Source organism: Lotus japonicus, chromosome 1, assembly GCF_012489685.1.
Source record: "Lotus japonicus ecotype B-129 chromosome 1, LjGifu_v1.2".
Taxonomy (NCBI): Eukaryota; Viridiplantae; Streptophyta; class Magnoliopsida; order Fabales; family Fabaceae; genus Lotus; species Lotus japonicus.
In genome coordinates, this window is record NC_080041.1 from 117,940,577 (window position 1) to 117,957,003 (window position 16,427).

The 16,427-nt window shown below is 34.7% G+C and overlaps 2 protein-coding genes across 3 annotated transcripts; both read left to right on the forward strand.

Moving 5' to 3' along the window:
- Positions 1-1,468: 1,468 nt before the first annotated feature.
- On the forward strand, positions 1,469-7,186 carry LOC130729744 (probable serine/threonine-protein kinase PBL7). Of its 2 annotated transcripts, none has more exons than XM_057581578.1 (5): positions 1,469-2,031; positions 4,306-4,499; positions 4,598-4,787; positions 5,397-5,785; positions 6,474-7,186. In XM_057581578.1, exons 1-5 carry the CDS (start codon positions 1,911-1,913, stop codon positions 6,861-6,863), a joined length of 1,284 nt encoding a protein of 427 aa, XP_057437561.1. In that variant the 5' UTR covers positions 1,469-1,910; the 3' UTR covers positions 6,864-7,186. The 2 variants fall into 2 exon arrangements, with proteins under 2 accessions (XP_057437561.1, XP_057437560.1); XM_057581577.1 differs by having other exon boundaries at positions 1,471-2,031; positions 4,330-4,499; positions 6,474-7,184.
- Positions 7,187-10,407: 3,221 nt separating this feature from the next.
- Positions 10,408-16,427, forward strand: LOC130729745 (probable protein S-acyltransferase 7). The gene is made up of 5 exons (XM_057581579.1): positions 10,408-10,934; positions 11,684-11,866; positions 14,075-14,371; positions 15,086-15,319; positions 15,418-16,427. Exons 1-5 carry the CDS (start codon positions 10,848-10,850, stop codon positions 15,919-15,921), a joined length of 1,305 nt encoding a protein of 434 aa, XP_057437562.1. The 5' UTR covers positions 10,408-10,847; the 3' UTR covers positions 15,922-16,427.

Here is a 16,427-nt window from a genome sequence, read left to right on the forward strand (position 1 = left end):
AGGACATTGCTATTTCACATTGGTTGGTCTATACGCTAAATTATAAAAATTAAAACCTAGTTAAAGTATAAATTATTATCAATCACAGAAAAATTGTAAAAGTTAAAGTGATTTTTATCAATTATAAATATATTAAATATTAAAATTATACTTTTTTAAAGAAAGTATGAAAGAATGGAGAAAAAGTATCAGCAAACTACCGAGTAGGATTTCCAAAAGAAAAGACAATCGAGTAGAGCTTCAAGCACATACAAGAGAGATTAGTAGAGACCCACTCATAAATATGCATGTCCGACTACTACCACAATCAAACTAGCATACCACAAATTATATTATTTACAATTAACTCTGATGTAATTTTTTTAAAAAAAACTTTGATGTATAGTTGTAATAAAACTCAGTTTTTTTTTACATCGGAAAATGTAATAAAACCTAGTTGACCATATTAAACATTTATTACTTAAATTTAAAATAATTTAATGCTCATAATGGTATTCAATATTATTAAATAAATATTTTATCAACATTACTTCATTGTTAAGCATTAAATATTAATTATAAATTTATAACAATAATAAAATATATTTAAATTTTTCAAATTTATTAATATTTTTTAAACCAAATATATTAAGAATCAAGTGTTCATAGCACATGTGGGTTGGATGGGGAAGTCTAGGGATCAATACTTGGAGGGTGCAATTTATCATTCCGTTGTGGTAGGAGCTAGGAGACATATGAGTTGGGTAGGCGTAGGCCCATGGATCGATTTTTGGCGGGTGCAATTTATCTTTCCGATGTACCAAAAGATGGTCAACTTTCTTAATCAATGAAAGCTTTTTAAAAGAAAGACTTATCCTATCAATTTATTAAATAGACTAGACCATAGACCCCATAATTAGTTTGACCTTTTTTTTATACATCGGAAAATTAATTAGTTTGACCTATTCTCACTCTTAAGTGCATACAAAATATTCTCTCTTAAAATAATTTTTTGTGTATATATTTACCTTAAGAAAACGTTGATGCATTATCAGTGCAAAAACTTTTTTTAAAAACCCAGTGCAATTTTTTTTAAGCATGTATTTATTGATTTTCACCCTATCAATTTTTTTTTTCTATGCACTGACTGTGTATAAATAAGTTTTACACAATCATTCAATCACATCCTCAAATTTTATTTACACATGTATTAATTGATTTTAGTAATATTTAAAATAGGAAATAAAAGATTGTGATTGAATGATTGTGTAAAAAAATTTACACGGTAAGTGCATAAAAATTAATCAGTATCTTCCAACAAATTTTCTCCATTATTTTGACATAAGAAAAATGGTTATTATTATTAAAAAATAAAATATATTTCAATATTTGTTGTATAAAATAAAGTGTTTGAAGTATACCTCACCACCTACCTTAAATTCAGCAATGAAGAGCAACAGTTAGAGAGACAAATGTGGCATAAAAGGACAGATTTGGAGAGAAAGTACACCCACACAAAAAACAAATGAAATTTGGCATGCACATCATCCCCATCACCATCACCCTCATCATCATCATCATCATAGAAACCATGAAACTGTACCATTAAAATCCCCTGAGTTTTTTCTCCAATTTCCCTGCAAATAAATTCTTCTCCTTTTCCCCACAACCCAGATATCCAAATTCCACACACATTGTTGTTGTTGTTATAGTAGCATAGCATGATCCAATGATGCATGCATCGTTGTTACAACGTTCCATTCAACAACGACGTTTCAACGTGTCACAGTGAAGATTCTGTTGATAATTGAAATCCGTGTACGCATTCTTCTGCGTCGTTCCATTCTTGTTTCTTCTCTCTGTTTCTGATTGGTGGGTGGTTGTTATACAAGAAAGGGCTTGCTTTTGGTTCTGAATTGTGCTAGAGGGTAATGGGTCGTTGCCCTTGTTTCGGTTCGAGGAAGAAGAGTAAGGAGAAGAATCTCAACGATCGGGAAGAGGAGGAAAAGAAGCTTAAATCTGTAGCTTCAACTGTTTCTGGAAGATCTTCAGGTTTTCTTATCACATTTGATTCATTTGCTCTATTTTTCTTGTTTTGAATTGTTAAACCTTGCTTGAAATGTAATCCCTAATTTGTAAAAAATTTCAATGGGTTTTTGGGTTTAAGCCTTTCATTCACTGTGGTTGATTCTGATTACTATTCTTTATTTTCAGTTTTTCTGTGTTTCTTTCTCCAATTTTTTGATCATGTTTGTTTGTGAGAGTTAAGATAAATTGGCATTACAATTTGTTCTAGTTACTCCTTAGCTGAAGTTTCTGCTGATTCTTGCTTATAATTCTTGCAAGATGGTTGAAAAAGAAGATAAAGAAAAAGGCTTGGGTTGTTGTTATCTAAGGGTACTTTTTAGAAGTCTAGACAAAGCACACACCTTGGAAAACCAATGTAAATCAAACAAGATAACTACACAATTAAGGAAATTCTCAAATTTCATACCACTTAAAGGCCTTCTTTTTAGCTATTATGATCTCTTTTCACTCTAATCTTAGTGAAGCACGAGCGTAAATTTTACGTTTGATTAGAAATCGTTGCGGTCGGATTTTCTGACTGTCTCTGTGAATTGATATACCTTCATTCTTTTGGCCTGTCAGGGAGCTTATTCTTCACTATTCACTATGTTTGGATTTGATTATTTTTTGGGAATTTTGTTTTTTAATCTCTCTTAATATTTTATTTGTTAGCTATTTTTAACACAGATTAAGTGAATCCAAACATACAGAGTACTCAATTTGCCCTGATCTGCATAATTTGGAAACTAGACCAAATATTCATTTTATATGCTCCAATTTTTTGTGATTAAAAGGGCCTCACTTAGCTAACTATCCTTAGTCAGGAAAGTATCACTTCTGCTTTATCGTATAGAACCTTCTGAACATTTTTGGAAGCTTATGCTTCGTCTGAAATCATATTAGGATACTAAAAGTTACAAAACGTGCTAGGAAGAGCTTATCTCCCTTGGTGACATACACACTTTGTGTAATGATTTAGCACCTCTGTTCTTCTCCTGATTACCAGAATCTCCTTTCCCTCTTGATCAATAACTTTTAGGTCTCATTTGCACACAATTTTCTAAGAGGGAAGATAGGTGTGACTGAGAAATGATAATCAGGAAAACATAATCCACATGTTGAGTATATGCTTTTTATCAATTTTGAAGGAAACTATTTGTAATTTGAATTTCTTAAAGGTTACCCTCCTCCCCTTGGAACTCTCTGGTTGCTTCAACTCTCATTATGCTCTTTGGGTTATCATTTCTATAATGACATTCATTTCCCATCATTCTTTGGCATGATAATTATCGTAAGATTATCAAATATAGTGAACATTTTAAGCTTAAATACAGCTCCATCAATTAATTCTGCATATTTTCAACCCTAGCAGCTACATCTAGATGGTCAATATTTTTAGAAGAAAGCTCCTATTTAAAGACTAAATATTATATCTTTTTCATGTGTCTACTTAGTACAAATTGATTAGATATCTTCATTGTCACACTGAGTTAATATTTTGCGACCAAAAACATGTCATGTAGATATGTGGACACATTATACATAATGGCTCCAAATTACAGGATAATGGTCTAAACATCTTACTTAGACTTAGAATATTAGTTCACCTTTAGCAATAACATGTTTAGACTTTCATTGTAGCAGTTTAGTGTGTAAATAATTTTTATGATCAGAGTCTTTTGCCAGTTTCAACATTACCTTTTTCATGAGTTTAATGAACTTCCCTGCTCTTGCAACCCACCCACCTAGAAGGTTGTTGATGAACTTTTACCCTCTCATCTTCCAGTACCACTACTAGACAGAGAGGGTCTTTGAAAAACGTTCGTATCAGCTTATAGAGTAATTAACTGCTTTGGCTTCCCTATAAGTAAAAATGTTAGACATAGTTTTGCCACACCTGAGTTTTGAACACTATTCAATCCAGTAACACTTTGTGTTTGGATACCAGTTGAGTACAATGTGAACTCACTTTCATCTCGATACATAAGAAGAATTTCGTTCATTTTGTCTTGAAGTGCATGTAAACCTCTATTTGCACTGGTATAATAACAAAACACACCCTTATGCTACTAGATAGAGTAAATGGCAATGTAATGAAAGGGATGGAAACTGTAATTGTGAAATTATCAATGCCTGCTCTGTGACTGTTTGGCTTTGGACTGATGGAAGGCCTTCATTATTTTGATCTATTGGCTACTCAGAAAATACTGTTGACTCCAGAATGCTTGAGATAGTAGGAAATAAGCTTATGTCTCAGAGTTGACATGATATGGTTTGATACAGGACGAAGATCAGAAGCAACTCCAACAGAGGATACTGACAGTTCTAATAAGGCTCAGATATTCACCTTCCGAGAGCTTGCAACAGCAACAAAAAATTTTAGGGATGAAACTTTTATTGGTCAAGGTGGATTTGGAACAGTTTACAAAGGACAGCTAGAGAGAACGAATCAGGTATAATTTGATGTACGGATTTTTTTTTGCTCCTGTTACATTGGTGTTGAATATGTTGATTCTTTTACTAAGACAAGAGGTTTGGAACATTTATTCAGGTTGTGGCTGTTAAAAGACTTGATACAACTGGTCTCCAAGGAGAGAAAGAATTTCTTGTGGAGGTTCTCATGCTTTCTCTTCTACATCATCCCAACCTTGTTAATATGATTGGGTACTGTGCTGAAGGGGATCAACGTCTACTTGTGTATGAATACATGCCTATGGGATCCTTAGAATCTCATCTCCATGGTAATGTAATGCAAGACTTAGTTTTGTTAACATCAAACTGCCATTAGTTGCACTTGCTTACTAATTACTGGCCTATCTACCCTGCCTCAGTTTTCCCTGAAAAAAAAAAATGAAAAAAATTTATATATAGGCTCAGTTTACCTGAAAGGATGAAATAGTGTGCACTTCACAAAGTTAAAGAAGTTAATTCTGAAGGCTCTGCAGATAATGATGGTTTCAAAACCAAAATTCACTTGTACAATTATACCTTATCTCTATCAATCATCAATCAAACCTCTTTTGCAACAAAGTAGTTCATATTTTCTACTCTTTTAACACACTAGTGTTACTGACCTGGATCCCAGCAGTAAGATAATATTGCATTCACTGAAGTCATGAGACTGTGACCGATCCGATCTTAATCAGACGGCCCCAGTCTGTACACATAAAATCAACCTATTTAAATCAGAGTCGTCCGATGAAAGATCAAAAAGTTGATGTCCCATGACTTCAGTGAGTTCAGGATTATCTAACTGCAGTGAATTTGAATTCGCTAGTTACCTATGCAAATGTTGATCCATATCTGTGATTATATTTTAGTAGTGTTGATTTGATTATGGTTATGTGCAGATCTTTCATCTGACCAAGAACCTCTTGATTGGAATACCAGAATGAAGATAGCTGCTGGGGCCGCAAGAGGATTAAATTATCTGCACCATGAAGCAAATCCTTCTGTTATATACAGGGATCTGAAAACATCCAATATACTCTTGGGTGAAGGTTTCCATCCAAAACTTTCTGATTTTGGGCTTGCAAAGTTTGGTCCAACTGGAGACCAATCATTTGTTAACACAAGGGTCATGGGAACACATGGTTACTGTGCTCCTGAGTATGCCACAAGTGGAAAATTAACAATGAGATCTGACATATACAGTTTTGGGGTTGTGTTGTTGGAGCTAATTACTGGACGTAGAGCATATGATGAAACCCGTGGCCCTGAAAAGCATCTTGTTGACTGGGTAAGTACTATCAAATTATATTTATTTTCGTACTTGTGGAATCATAATGGTTGACAATGTATGGAATCATAACCGTTGATCAAAATCATCTGTTAAGATTTATTAAACCCAGTTTCTGATATTTGTTATACATTGATTACGTTCTATCATAATTTCAACATTCTAAAGATGTCAGATTTGGTGCAACTTTACGCATCTTCTCATCAGTCTCTTTTAGTATTTCTAACTTATCATTGTGCACTTGAAAGAGGAAGACGCTGAATTAATAAGCATTTTTTTGTTTGATTAGCTGCTGTTAATCTATGAATGTCTTTGCATGTGAATATGGTAAGGAAGGAATTATAATGCCCTTAGATTGAACAAATATTTGATTTCTCAATTTGCTATCTAGGATCCAGGTGATATGACACATTGCTTATTATATTCTTGGGATCAAACATGAGTTTCAGAATATTACATGATCTTTCTACTTTATATCCAATTGGGTTAAATCTTAAATGCTATCTGAACTCTGAAGTCTCAGTTATGAGGAGATAATCTAAAATAATCACTCTTCAAGAAATCATAACTTAAGAATACACAATGGTTTTAGTTGGCTACTATGCTTTTCATTCATAAGTAAGTAGTTGTCACAGCATTGTTTTTCCATCTGCAAGGCTAACTGAACTTGGTTTCCACATACCTGTAGGCACGCCCAATGTTTAGAGACAAAAGGAATTTTCCAAGATTGGTAGATCCGCGTTTGGGAGGTCACTTCCCAGGAAGTTGTCTAAAGATGGCTATTGAAATGGCTTCCATGTGTCTTCGAGAGGAGCCGCGGCACCGGCCTGATGCAGGTGATATAATGCTAGCCCTAGATTTTTTGTCATCCAAGCAGTATGTCCCAAAAGTATCAGGTACAGTTAAGACAGGAGGGATGGAGAGTGGTGACTCCCCAAGTCCAAAAGAAGGATCAATGGTTTTGGCTAAAGACTCACAGAGAGAGAAAGCTGTTGCAGAGGCCAAGCTTTGGGGGGAGACATGGAGACATAAAAGAAAACAAAGTGGCCAAAGTACTCCTGAGGATGCAAGTAGGTAGTGAAATTGAATTTTTGTTCTCTTTTCTACATGCACAGGGTATCAAGGAAGGTTCAACATAAAGGGAAAGCATGTGTTCAATATTTAAATGTAGACAAATAGAATTGGTTAGCCAGCTATTTATAAAAAGTGGTGTTTAGGAAATAGTGAAGCTGAGGCTCAACTTAATGTGATTTGACATGAGTTTTCACTATTAAGGATTGCTGCACTAAAACAAGAGATATTATTAACAGCTCAATGTTTTAGCATACCTTAATACTGTTGGATGCAAACACAATTTTTCGTTTATAATGGAAAATAGATAGCAAATTGATGAAAGTTACAATGGATTGCTGAGATTTACTGTTATGTAAATGTATGCGACGTTTAAGCTTGAGGCTATGTTTGGATACCTCTTGGCATTAATGCAAACAGACGTTAAATTAGCATTCACTTCAAGACGAAAAGTGAACGAAACTCTTCTTATGAGTCAGGATGCAAGTCCGTTCACATTGCACTTAACTAGTGTCTAAACGAGTCATGATGAAAAATCCTAACAAGCGGAATATTGGGCATGTTCCAGTCTAATTCTTGAGGGGCCAAAGAGCTTGTTCGGGCACGGGCTTATTTTATTGGAGCTTATCTACTAGAAAATGTACTAAGTATAAGTTTCTATAGGTGCTCGATGCCAAACGGTATAAAGTGGATAAAGTGGTGCTGTGGATTTCTGGCATGTATGACTCAGGATCTTTGTTGTTGTCAACTGTCCAGTGATCTTTACAGAAAGTTTTGTACATTACAGTTGACATGTGAGCATTCTTTAGAGATGGGCCTATTTGAAGCATGGCTCATAGAATCTTACACATGCAAAGTTTTGAATTGTTTGTTCTAATATAACAGGCTGTTCTTGAAATTTTCTGTTATCTTTTTTGCCTTCGGCATTGCCAGTTCTCCTTGACAACTGGATCCAAATTATGAAATTCGAGTTTCTATTGGATTTCTCTCATTGATATTTTGCAAATAAAAGAAAAGTTATATTTTAATTAGTTTTTCTTTATGGTAAGCACATTTCTCAAATAAGTTCTTTGCTTTTCTTCCTTTCAAATATAACAACTTTTATTTTTAGCACAAACTCAACACATTCTCTATTACTTATATAAACCACTAAACTTGAGAACTCTTACCAAGATGACCGAATTCAAGTTCCAAATTGCTCTTTAGATTAATTTATTTACGTGTAAAAATCACACGTAAACACAGCCAAAATTAGAATTTTTTTTAAAGAAAAATCACACGTAAACTGCCTATATATATATATATATATATATATGAAATTTCATTTTCATTGGTTAGAGAAAACGAGATTAGTCAACAAAACTGATAAGGCATAGGTTAGTTAGACGATGACAAACTAACTCAACTATAAAGTAGAGATAGTCGTCATTCGAATGTCCAGCTCATTAAATCTTTGCATAGATACACACAAGATAGAAAGAGAAACCTCACTCACACTGCAGCACGTTCTTGGTCTTTAGCTTACGATTGAACAATTTTTTTTTTTTTTGATGAATTTGTTTATAACGTGTTTAAATATAAATTAATTATGATAACTTAAATCATAACATTTATAATAACCAAAAAAAAAATCATAACATATATAACTTAAAGTAAAAATAAAAATCTCTATATGCCATTAATATAATAGTCACTTTAAGTATGTCTTTCCTAAAACATGGAGAGTTGATATTAGCTGAAAGCGAGAAGGGTCCAATCTCTTTTGTTTAGAGAAGAATTTTTTAATAGCAAACCACTATCGGTCTATCATAATATCATCCAATCAAAACAAGCCACGTCAACTTTGGTGTTGATGTAAAGTAATCACATACATACATCTAAAATATGAATCAATATAATTATCTATAAATAAATTAATAAATAAAATATCACAATTTTATTCCACATATCTTAAATGTGATTGGTCCACCTAAGATAATCAGTTATTTAACTCAAATTTTTTTATGTCATTTAGACAACTCCTTAGTTTATATACAAATTGGAGTATAATACACAAATATTCAATTACATTTCGTTTTTACTATTTTTTATTTTTATGATGTAATATTAGTGAATATTATTAGTAGTAGCGGGTGCATTGCACATTAACTCGTCCTTATTCAAGTCCATTGAATCAACACCTCTTTAAGTTTAGAGACGAGTTAGGGTTTAAAAACTAACAGAGTTAACATTTAGGGTAAGGTGAAAAATAAGCACAACTGATCCCACAAAACCCCTAGTTATCTACTAGCTTCAAAACATGACTTTACATATGTAGGAATAGTGCACATCGGGTTAGAATTTCGTAAATTAACATCACACGTAGATTATCAGTTTCGTGTCATAGTATAGCTCCAACCTCAACAACTCAATATGTATATATGGTTAAATATCATAATAGAAATACATCTTCTTATATAGTTAGATTGAAACATTGTTTATGCAAAATTCAGTACAACTGATCTAATAATTGTGCAGGTTCGGTTATGGTTCATTAATAAGGTGAGAAATTAGTTTGTTTTACAAAATATGAAGTATTTATAATTCTTTCATTCGATTTCACATTGACATTTAATTTGTCTTTCGGGTCAACCCGGATCCGTGCTTTTTTGGCCTAATTTTGTTAACCTACGCTTCATTGGGGTTCTTCTGGTTTAGGGACGAGTTTGAGTTTAAAAGTTGGTCTGACCAATAATTGGTCCGAATGGAAAACAAGCGTGTTTCGTCGTAACCCTTCCTACGAACATTGATAGCATATGTTTGTGAAAACACAATCTTATTTGAGTGTAAAGTATTTACATTATAGATAGAGTAAAATAATTTCACATTGTGAACCAATCACATTTGAGAAATATGAAAATTCAGGTATTTTATGTGATTCAATTTTAAATTTAAAAGATAATGTGACATACCTCTTAAATATGATTGGACAACTCGTAATTAAACATTTTATTTTTGGAAACAAAATTTAACCTCTTTATACTTTATGTGCATAGTTATTGAAGACATAAATCATAAAAGTGTCACTGTTATTGTCCAAATGAGAAAAACTTACATACAACTTTGTGTGTTGTTTGTCTTATTAACCAATAAAAAACTTTTATATTCACGATTTTTAGTTAAAGACAAAATGCATTGAATTCCTTTATGGTTTATTATTATTGTACCGACTTCACTTCATTTGAAAAATGTATTGACATTTACTCATTTATACATCATTTACAATATTTGAAAGACGCTGAGTGATAAATTTCATTGAAGAACAGTGTAAAAATAATTAACTTTAGAAGATATATCTCATTAGAATCGACTCTTTACTCATAAAAATGAAGTGCATCACGTGACCCGTCATTTAGTATTTAGTGCGAACAACATCCGCTCAAAAGAAATTTAGTGATTGCTCTAAGAGATAAATACCTTGCATTAAAAAAAGGAAAAGGTAAGTGATTATTAGTGTGAAAACTTGCTTAACTATCCATTTTCATCTCAATTGTCGTGTTGTAATTAGCAAACACCCTAAAGTCCTAAACTACACATTTGCAACTACATTGAGTATTTGAGTTATCTTTCTCCTTGTCCAAAAACCTAAAAGAGAATCTGAATCCCTCACACTATTGATTGCCCCTTGCCCACAATCCAAAGCCAGCTCTCACACACACACACAAGTCACGACAATCACCCAAAAGAAAAAGAAAACTCTTGCTTCCATTGTTGCATTTTGCAGTGCAGCACCACCTTCTGTGACCCATCATGCCTTGTCGCCTACCCAGCCCGACCCGTTAAGCTCGCCGGAAACTTTGGCCAAAAGGGTCGCCGAATCCACTCATGGCTCTCGATTTCGAAGTTTAGAGAGCGTCAAGCTTTCACCTTTTTTCCTGCCATTTCGTGTTCTTTTTCTCTGCGGGGTTTGGGGGTTTTTGAACTGTGAGCGATTGTGAGAAAACTCTGCGATATGTACGTGGTGCCTCCTCCCCAGCGCTCCGATCTGGGTTCAGGATCCGGTGATTTGCGGGTTTACGAAGCCTGGAAGGGAAGCAATGTGAGTTCCGGTTCTTGATTTCGTTTCTTCGGTATTTGTTTCACCCATTTCTCACATTGCTTCTTGAATTAGTCATTTGGTGTGTCACTATTCTGGTCTTGGAAAATTTCCCCTTTTTAGCAAGTACTTGATTGTTGTGCTTCTTTCCCTCATTGTGTGTGTGTGTAAGTGAGTGATTTTAATTTACTCTAGATGATAGTGTTATGTGTTGAGTGTGAAGATGTTGTTAATAAAAGAGGATTTTTTTTTTTCAACCAATGAACTTTTGGAGATGCCTACTGCTTGATTAATGAGGGTACATAACTCTGAGGGTGCGGTTAATGTTGGGTTCTGAAGCAGCATGAGTAAAATGACTGATGATGTTGGCTTACAACCACATCATTAATTGGTTTTTGTTTGATATGACTGATGTGTTGGATTTAAGCTAATATCTTTCTGGTACAATGTTAGAACCTGATATTTATATTTTCTGTTGCTTTCTAACCGTGTCTGCTAAAATATTTTGAAAGCTTTATTGCTTTGAACATGATGGAAAGGGATCAAAGTTTTTATAGTTAAGTAACCTGTATAGAATCTTCTCCATAAAAAGAAACTTTTAGATAAAATAATACAAAAAAGTGGGGTGAGAAAAATATAGCCTTTTCGATCTTTATCTGCCACCTGCTGTTCTATTTTGTACTACTGGTGATCGAAATCCACAGTTTATAACTACGAGTAACTTATTTGTTGTTTTCTTCCTTTTCTTGCAGAAATTTTTTCTTCAGGGAAGGTTCATATTTGGACCTGATGTGAGATCACTGGCGCTGACAATTTTCCTTGTTGTTGCTCCGGTTGCAGTTTTCTGTGTCTTTGTTGCCAGAAAATTGATGGATGATTATTCTGACCACTGGGGGGTATCCATAATGGCTGTTGCTGTTGTTTTCACTGTTTATGTGAGTCTTTTCCTCCCATACACATGTGCATTAAGGATTTTGTTTTCCTGTTTGTTGTTCAACTACATTGTTAATCTTCTATGATTGAATCATGAGAAGCATTGTTTTATACTGAACCTCACATACATATGATTGTAAGTGAAGTTATTTGGTCAATTTCTCAATGAAATACAACGTGGCTGCTCTTTTTGATGTCTTCTTGTTGAAATAACACCAAAGTAAATCTAGCTATAGTCATTGCAAAACCAATATGCTCTAACTAGGGCATATCTTAATGTTTGTAATAATCACCAGAACAAAATTAGCCATAACTGTTGCGAAACTATATGCTCTCTAACTAGTGCAGCTAACACAATCCCAAATGCTAACAAGCAAGTAGAATCTATGGTTAAGCCAAATATCATTGGCCATTTTTCCTTTTTCACATGAAAAATAATAGCTTATTATGGGATGTGGGGATTGAACATTCTCCTCCTTAAACCACAGGGAAAAAACAATAATTTCTGCAATCCCTTTTGCTGCATAGCTATTATTAGAGTTCCCTGATTCCATCTCTGTTGAAGTTCCATGGAATAACAAAGTGGTGTCATCAAAACAAATTTATCCCCAATAACTCTTTGGATATGAGATGTCCCTATGAGTATCTAATATTCTGCTTTGATTAGAGACACCAGACCAAATGATAGCATATATGGGATACTGGTATAATAAAACACTCCTTGCTTCCGCCAATTCCTATCAAGAGAAAATGCTCTAAGCTATTGGCACACACACCAAAAAGCCTACTCCATGTGATGGGCAGTGAGTATTGCGATGTAAATGGAGGAATTAATTTTAGAGGCAGTTTTGGATGTCGTTAGCTGCTTTACTACTTGTGTAGGCATAATATATTTCTATATAGAGGAGAAGAAAGAAATTGCATCAAATGAATCCACTGTTGTAATCTACTTGTCTAAGTGATTGGTCCTTAGAGTTAGTTAGTTGAGAGAGTTAGTTAGAAAGTCAAAGAATGTAATAAATAAGAAAGACTTAGAGAGAAATTGTATCTTTGTAATGGGAGTTGGGAGAGACCAGGTTCTCTCAAATAACCTGGAACTGGAAGTTCAATAATATCAGTATTTCTTTCTAGTGCCTGTTTCTATCACTAAGCTAGAAGACTAATGAATAGAATCAAGCAAAAGCAATAGCCGGTGAGGGTTTTAGCATAAGATTTTCTCTTTCAATATTTGGTGTGAAATTTTATGCATGGGAGACTGATGCAAACTGCAGAGAAGAAAGGTGATAGAAGTGAGGAAGGGCTTTTTAGAAAGGCCTGACATCCACAGTTGGTTTCTTTTCCCTGGGGCACATGTGGGTGCATATTCCAAAATACCCTTAAGGACATTGGTGGAGCTTTGTGTTTGTGGACTTTGCTTGGACATGTGACTGTTGACCTTGAGGCAAGAGGATTTATTGATCAACTTCCATATAACTTGCTTGAAGTACCTGTTAACAAACCCTTGTAATTTGGAAGGTATGACTCCCAAAGTCTTTCCAACATTACCTGAAGGATAATGGAAGACTTGGGGGCAGTGGTGGGGAATGTTTTCGGTTCATCTGATCTACATATTAAAATGCTTTATGCACTATCTGTCAAACAGCAGTCTCATGATGGCAGACAACAATTCTGGCTACAACTTGGACTTCCATTGGTATTACCATAGAAGGTCAACAACTCTACGTAGTATTTTTTTTTTTCTGAAAGGTTAACTCTACAAATTTGAGTAGATCTTAGAGGACACTTTATGTAATACAAAGTAGCATGTTATACTGCTACTGGGTTCTTCTTTTAATCTTTGTTTGATCATATTTGTGTGGACTATCTCTTTGGACCTAATCAAATTTTCTGAAGCCTATATTGTGAAATATAGCATTTGATGAACTAAATTAGCATATATCATTTGCATATACGGTTGGAAGGTGTTTTTGTTTTTGGTTGAAAACTGTCCATGTAAGGAATTTATCTGGAAAGGTGAATTTTAACGTGTTTGGCTGACCAGTTGCCAAAATGATAAATTTCATTGACAGCTATTAACTTCTTATAATTGCTTAATTACTGATGGTGATTTTGTCAGAAAAAAGGTGGATGCATTAATTCACCAATTTTCTGTGCTATGCATGATGGAAGATATTCTATCCAATCCTATTCTGATGCTACAATATTTTCAGATCTTAGTTCTTCTTTTGTTGACATCTGGTCGAGATCCTGGCATAGTTCCACGTAATGCACATCCTCCAGAGCCAGAAGGTTTTGATGGTAATGTAGATGGCGGTTCTGGTCAGACTCCTCAGTTGAGGTTGCCCCGTACTAAGGACGTTGTGGTCAATGGGTGCCATCTTAAGGTCAAATATTGTGATACTTGTATGCTCTACAGGCCGCCTCGATGCTCACACTGCTCGATCTGTAATAACTGTGTAGAACGGTTTGATCATCACTGCCCCTGGGTTGGGCAGTGTATTGGGCTGGTAAGTTGGATGTTTTGTCTGCCAAGTTTTCTATTTGCAATGAAAATATTTGGGGTAGGGGGGGTTGACCTTATTCGAGATCAGATATTGTTAAATTTGGTATGGTATTTGGAGTGGGTACATTCTATTAGTTGTAGAAGATATGTAAGTGATTCAGCTTTGAACATATTGAAATCGTTCATAAATTGTAAATGGGGTTCCATTGAGAAAATTATCATGTTTTATAAATTTATCGAACTATTATAAGTCAGGATTCTTTGTTCAAGTGAAAACTCTTCTTCGGTAAATTATACTTATGTTGTTGCAAGTATAATTTCGCTTTCAAGCTTAGCATAGTCACTAATGCATAGTAGTCTGAAGTTCTAGAACAAACAAACATTTTCACTTAGTCGGTGTATATTGTCATGAAAGTGAATCATGCCATGGAAAATTTCCCTACAATTTGTTTGTGTGTCATAAACTGTTAATATGGGTTAACAAATGCTTCATAGTGAACTCAGGGGAATAGGGGCCTCATTTTATTTAGTTCCATAATATAAGGGTCTTAAACATAGATTACTTTTCTATTTCACATTTATATTTTTCATTCTCAATGAATTCTTCATATTTATCATAAAAGATCTTTTGTTCTGATTACTTTTCAGTTTTCATTTGTTACATGTCATTCTTGAAAAATATGTGACGTATCTTAATGTTTGGACAATTGCTTTGCAGCGTAACTATCGGTTCTTCTTCATGTTTGTCTTCTCAACCACACTACTTTGTATCTATGTTTTCGCATTTTGCTGGGTCTATATAAGAAGAATTAAGGACTCAGAGGGGATAACAATTTGGAAGGCAATGATCAAAACTCCTGCCTCCATAGTGTTAATAATTTACACCTTCATATCAATGTGGTTTGTAGGTGGCCTCACTGCCTTCCATTTTTATCTGATAACTACAAATCAGGTAACTGTTGTTCTTTACTGTCCTCATTTTCTTTAAATAAAAGCTAGCTTGTCAAATGTATATAGAACTTGATATTTGTTCTACTACTACTGCTGCAGACTACATATGAGAACTTCAGATACCGATATGATTGGCGAGTCAACCCATATAATCTAGGAGTGTTCAATAATTTCAAAGAGATATTCTGCATCAGCATTCCCCCATCAAAGAACAATTTCAGGGCAAGGGTGCCAAATGAACAAGAATTACCTGCTCAATCAGGGGGTAGAGGATTTTTGCACCAAAGTGGGGGAAAAGCAGGGGAGGACATAGAGGTGGGCAGAAAAGCAGTGTGGGACATGGGTGGTGCTGGAATTGATGATTCTGAAGCTCAACTAAGCAATGATCGAGTGTCGATAAAGGATGGTGAGCTGTCTCCTGAAATCAGGACGACAGCAGATGAAACGGGGGACCGTGCTGGAATGCATCCTCGGCGATCTAGCTGGGGAAGGAAAAGTGGAAGCTGGGAAATGTCCCCAGAAGTTCTTGCTTTGGCAGCCAGGGTGGGGGAACCAAATCGTGTGGGTGGAGGAGGAAGCAGTAGTAGTTTGGCACACCAATAGCATGGCTAAAAGACAAGAAGATTTGGGTTTTCTGTTATATCATATGGCAACTATGCAACAAATTTATTGCATGTGCTATAAAGGTTGTGGGGGTTTTAGGCATTTGGAGCGTGTTTTAAGTGTTGTTTTAGCCATTCTGCTTCTAAGAAGGAATTGTTTGGTGTTCTGAGTGAGCTTTGATTTGCTTTGCTTGATGTTGTTCTTTGCTTACCAATTAATTAGCCTTTGCATCTTTGGAAGTTGCTGCTGCAGTTAGCATGGAGTGTTGGGAGAATGTTGTGGAGGACATTGATGATGGGTCAAGTGGAACTGTTCTTGCTAACTTACCTCGGATGCTTGAATTAAATGTAGTTGGTGTGTTGGGATGATAAACTTATTGAGACAGATTGTCAAATCTTTACTATGTTTGCCACTGTAGTTTCATAGGGATTCTAGTAGAAAGATTGTGTGTAACTGTGTACCTTGTATAATCACGTAAAACCATACATTTCCTAGTCCATTCTGTA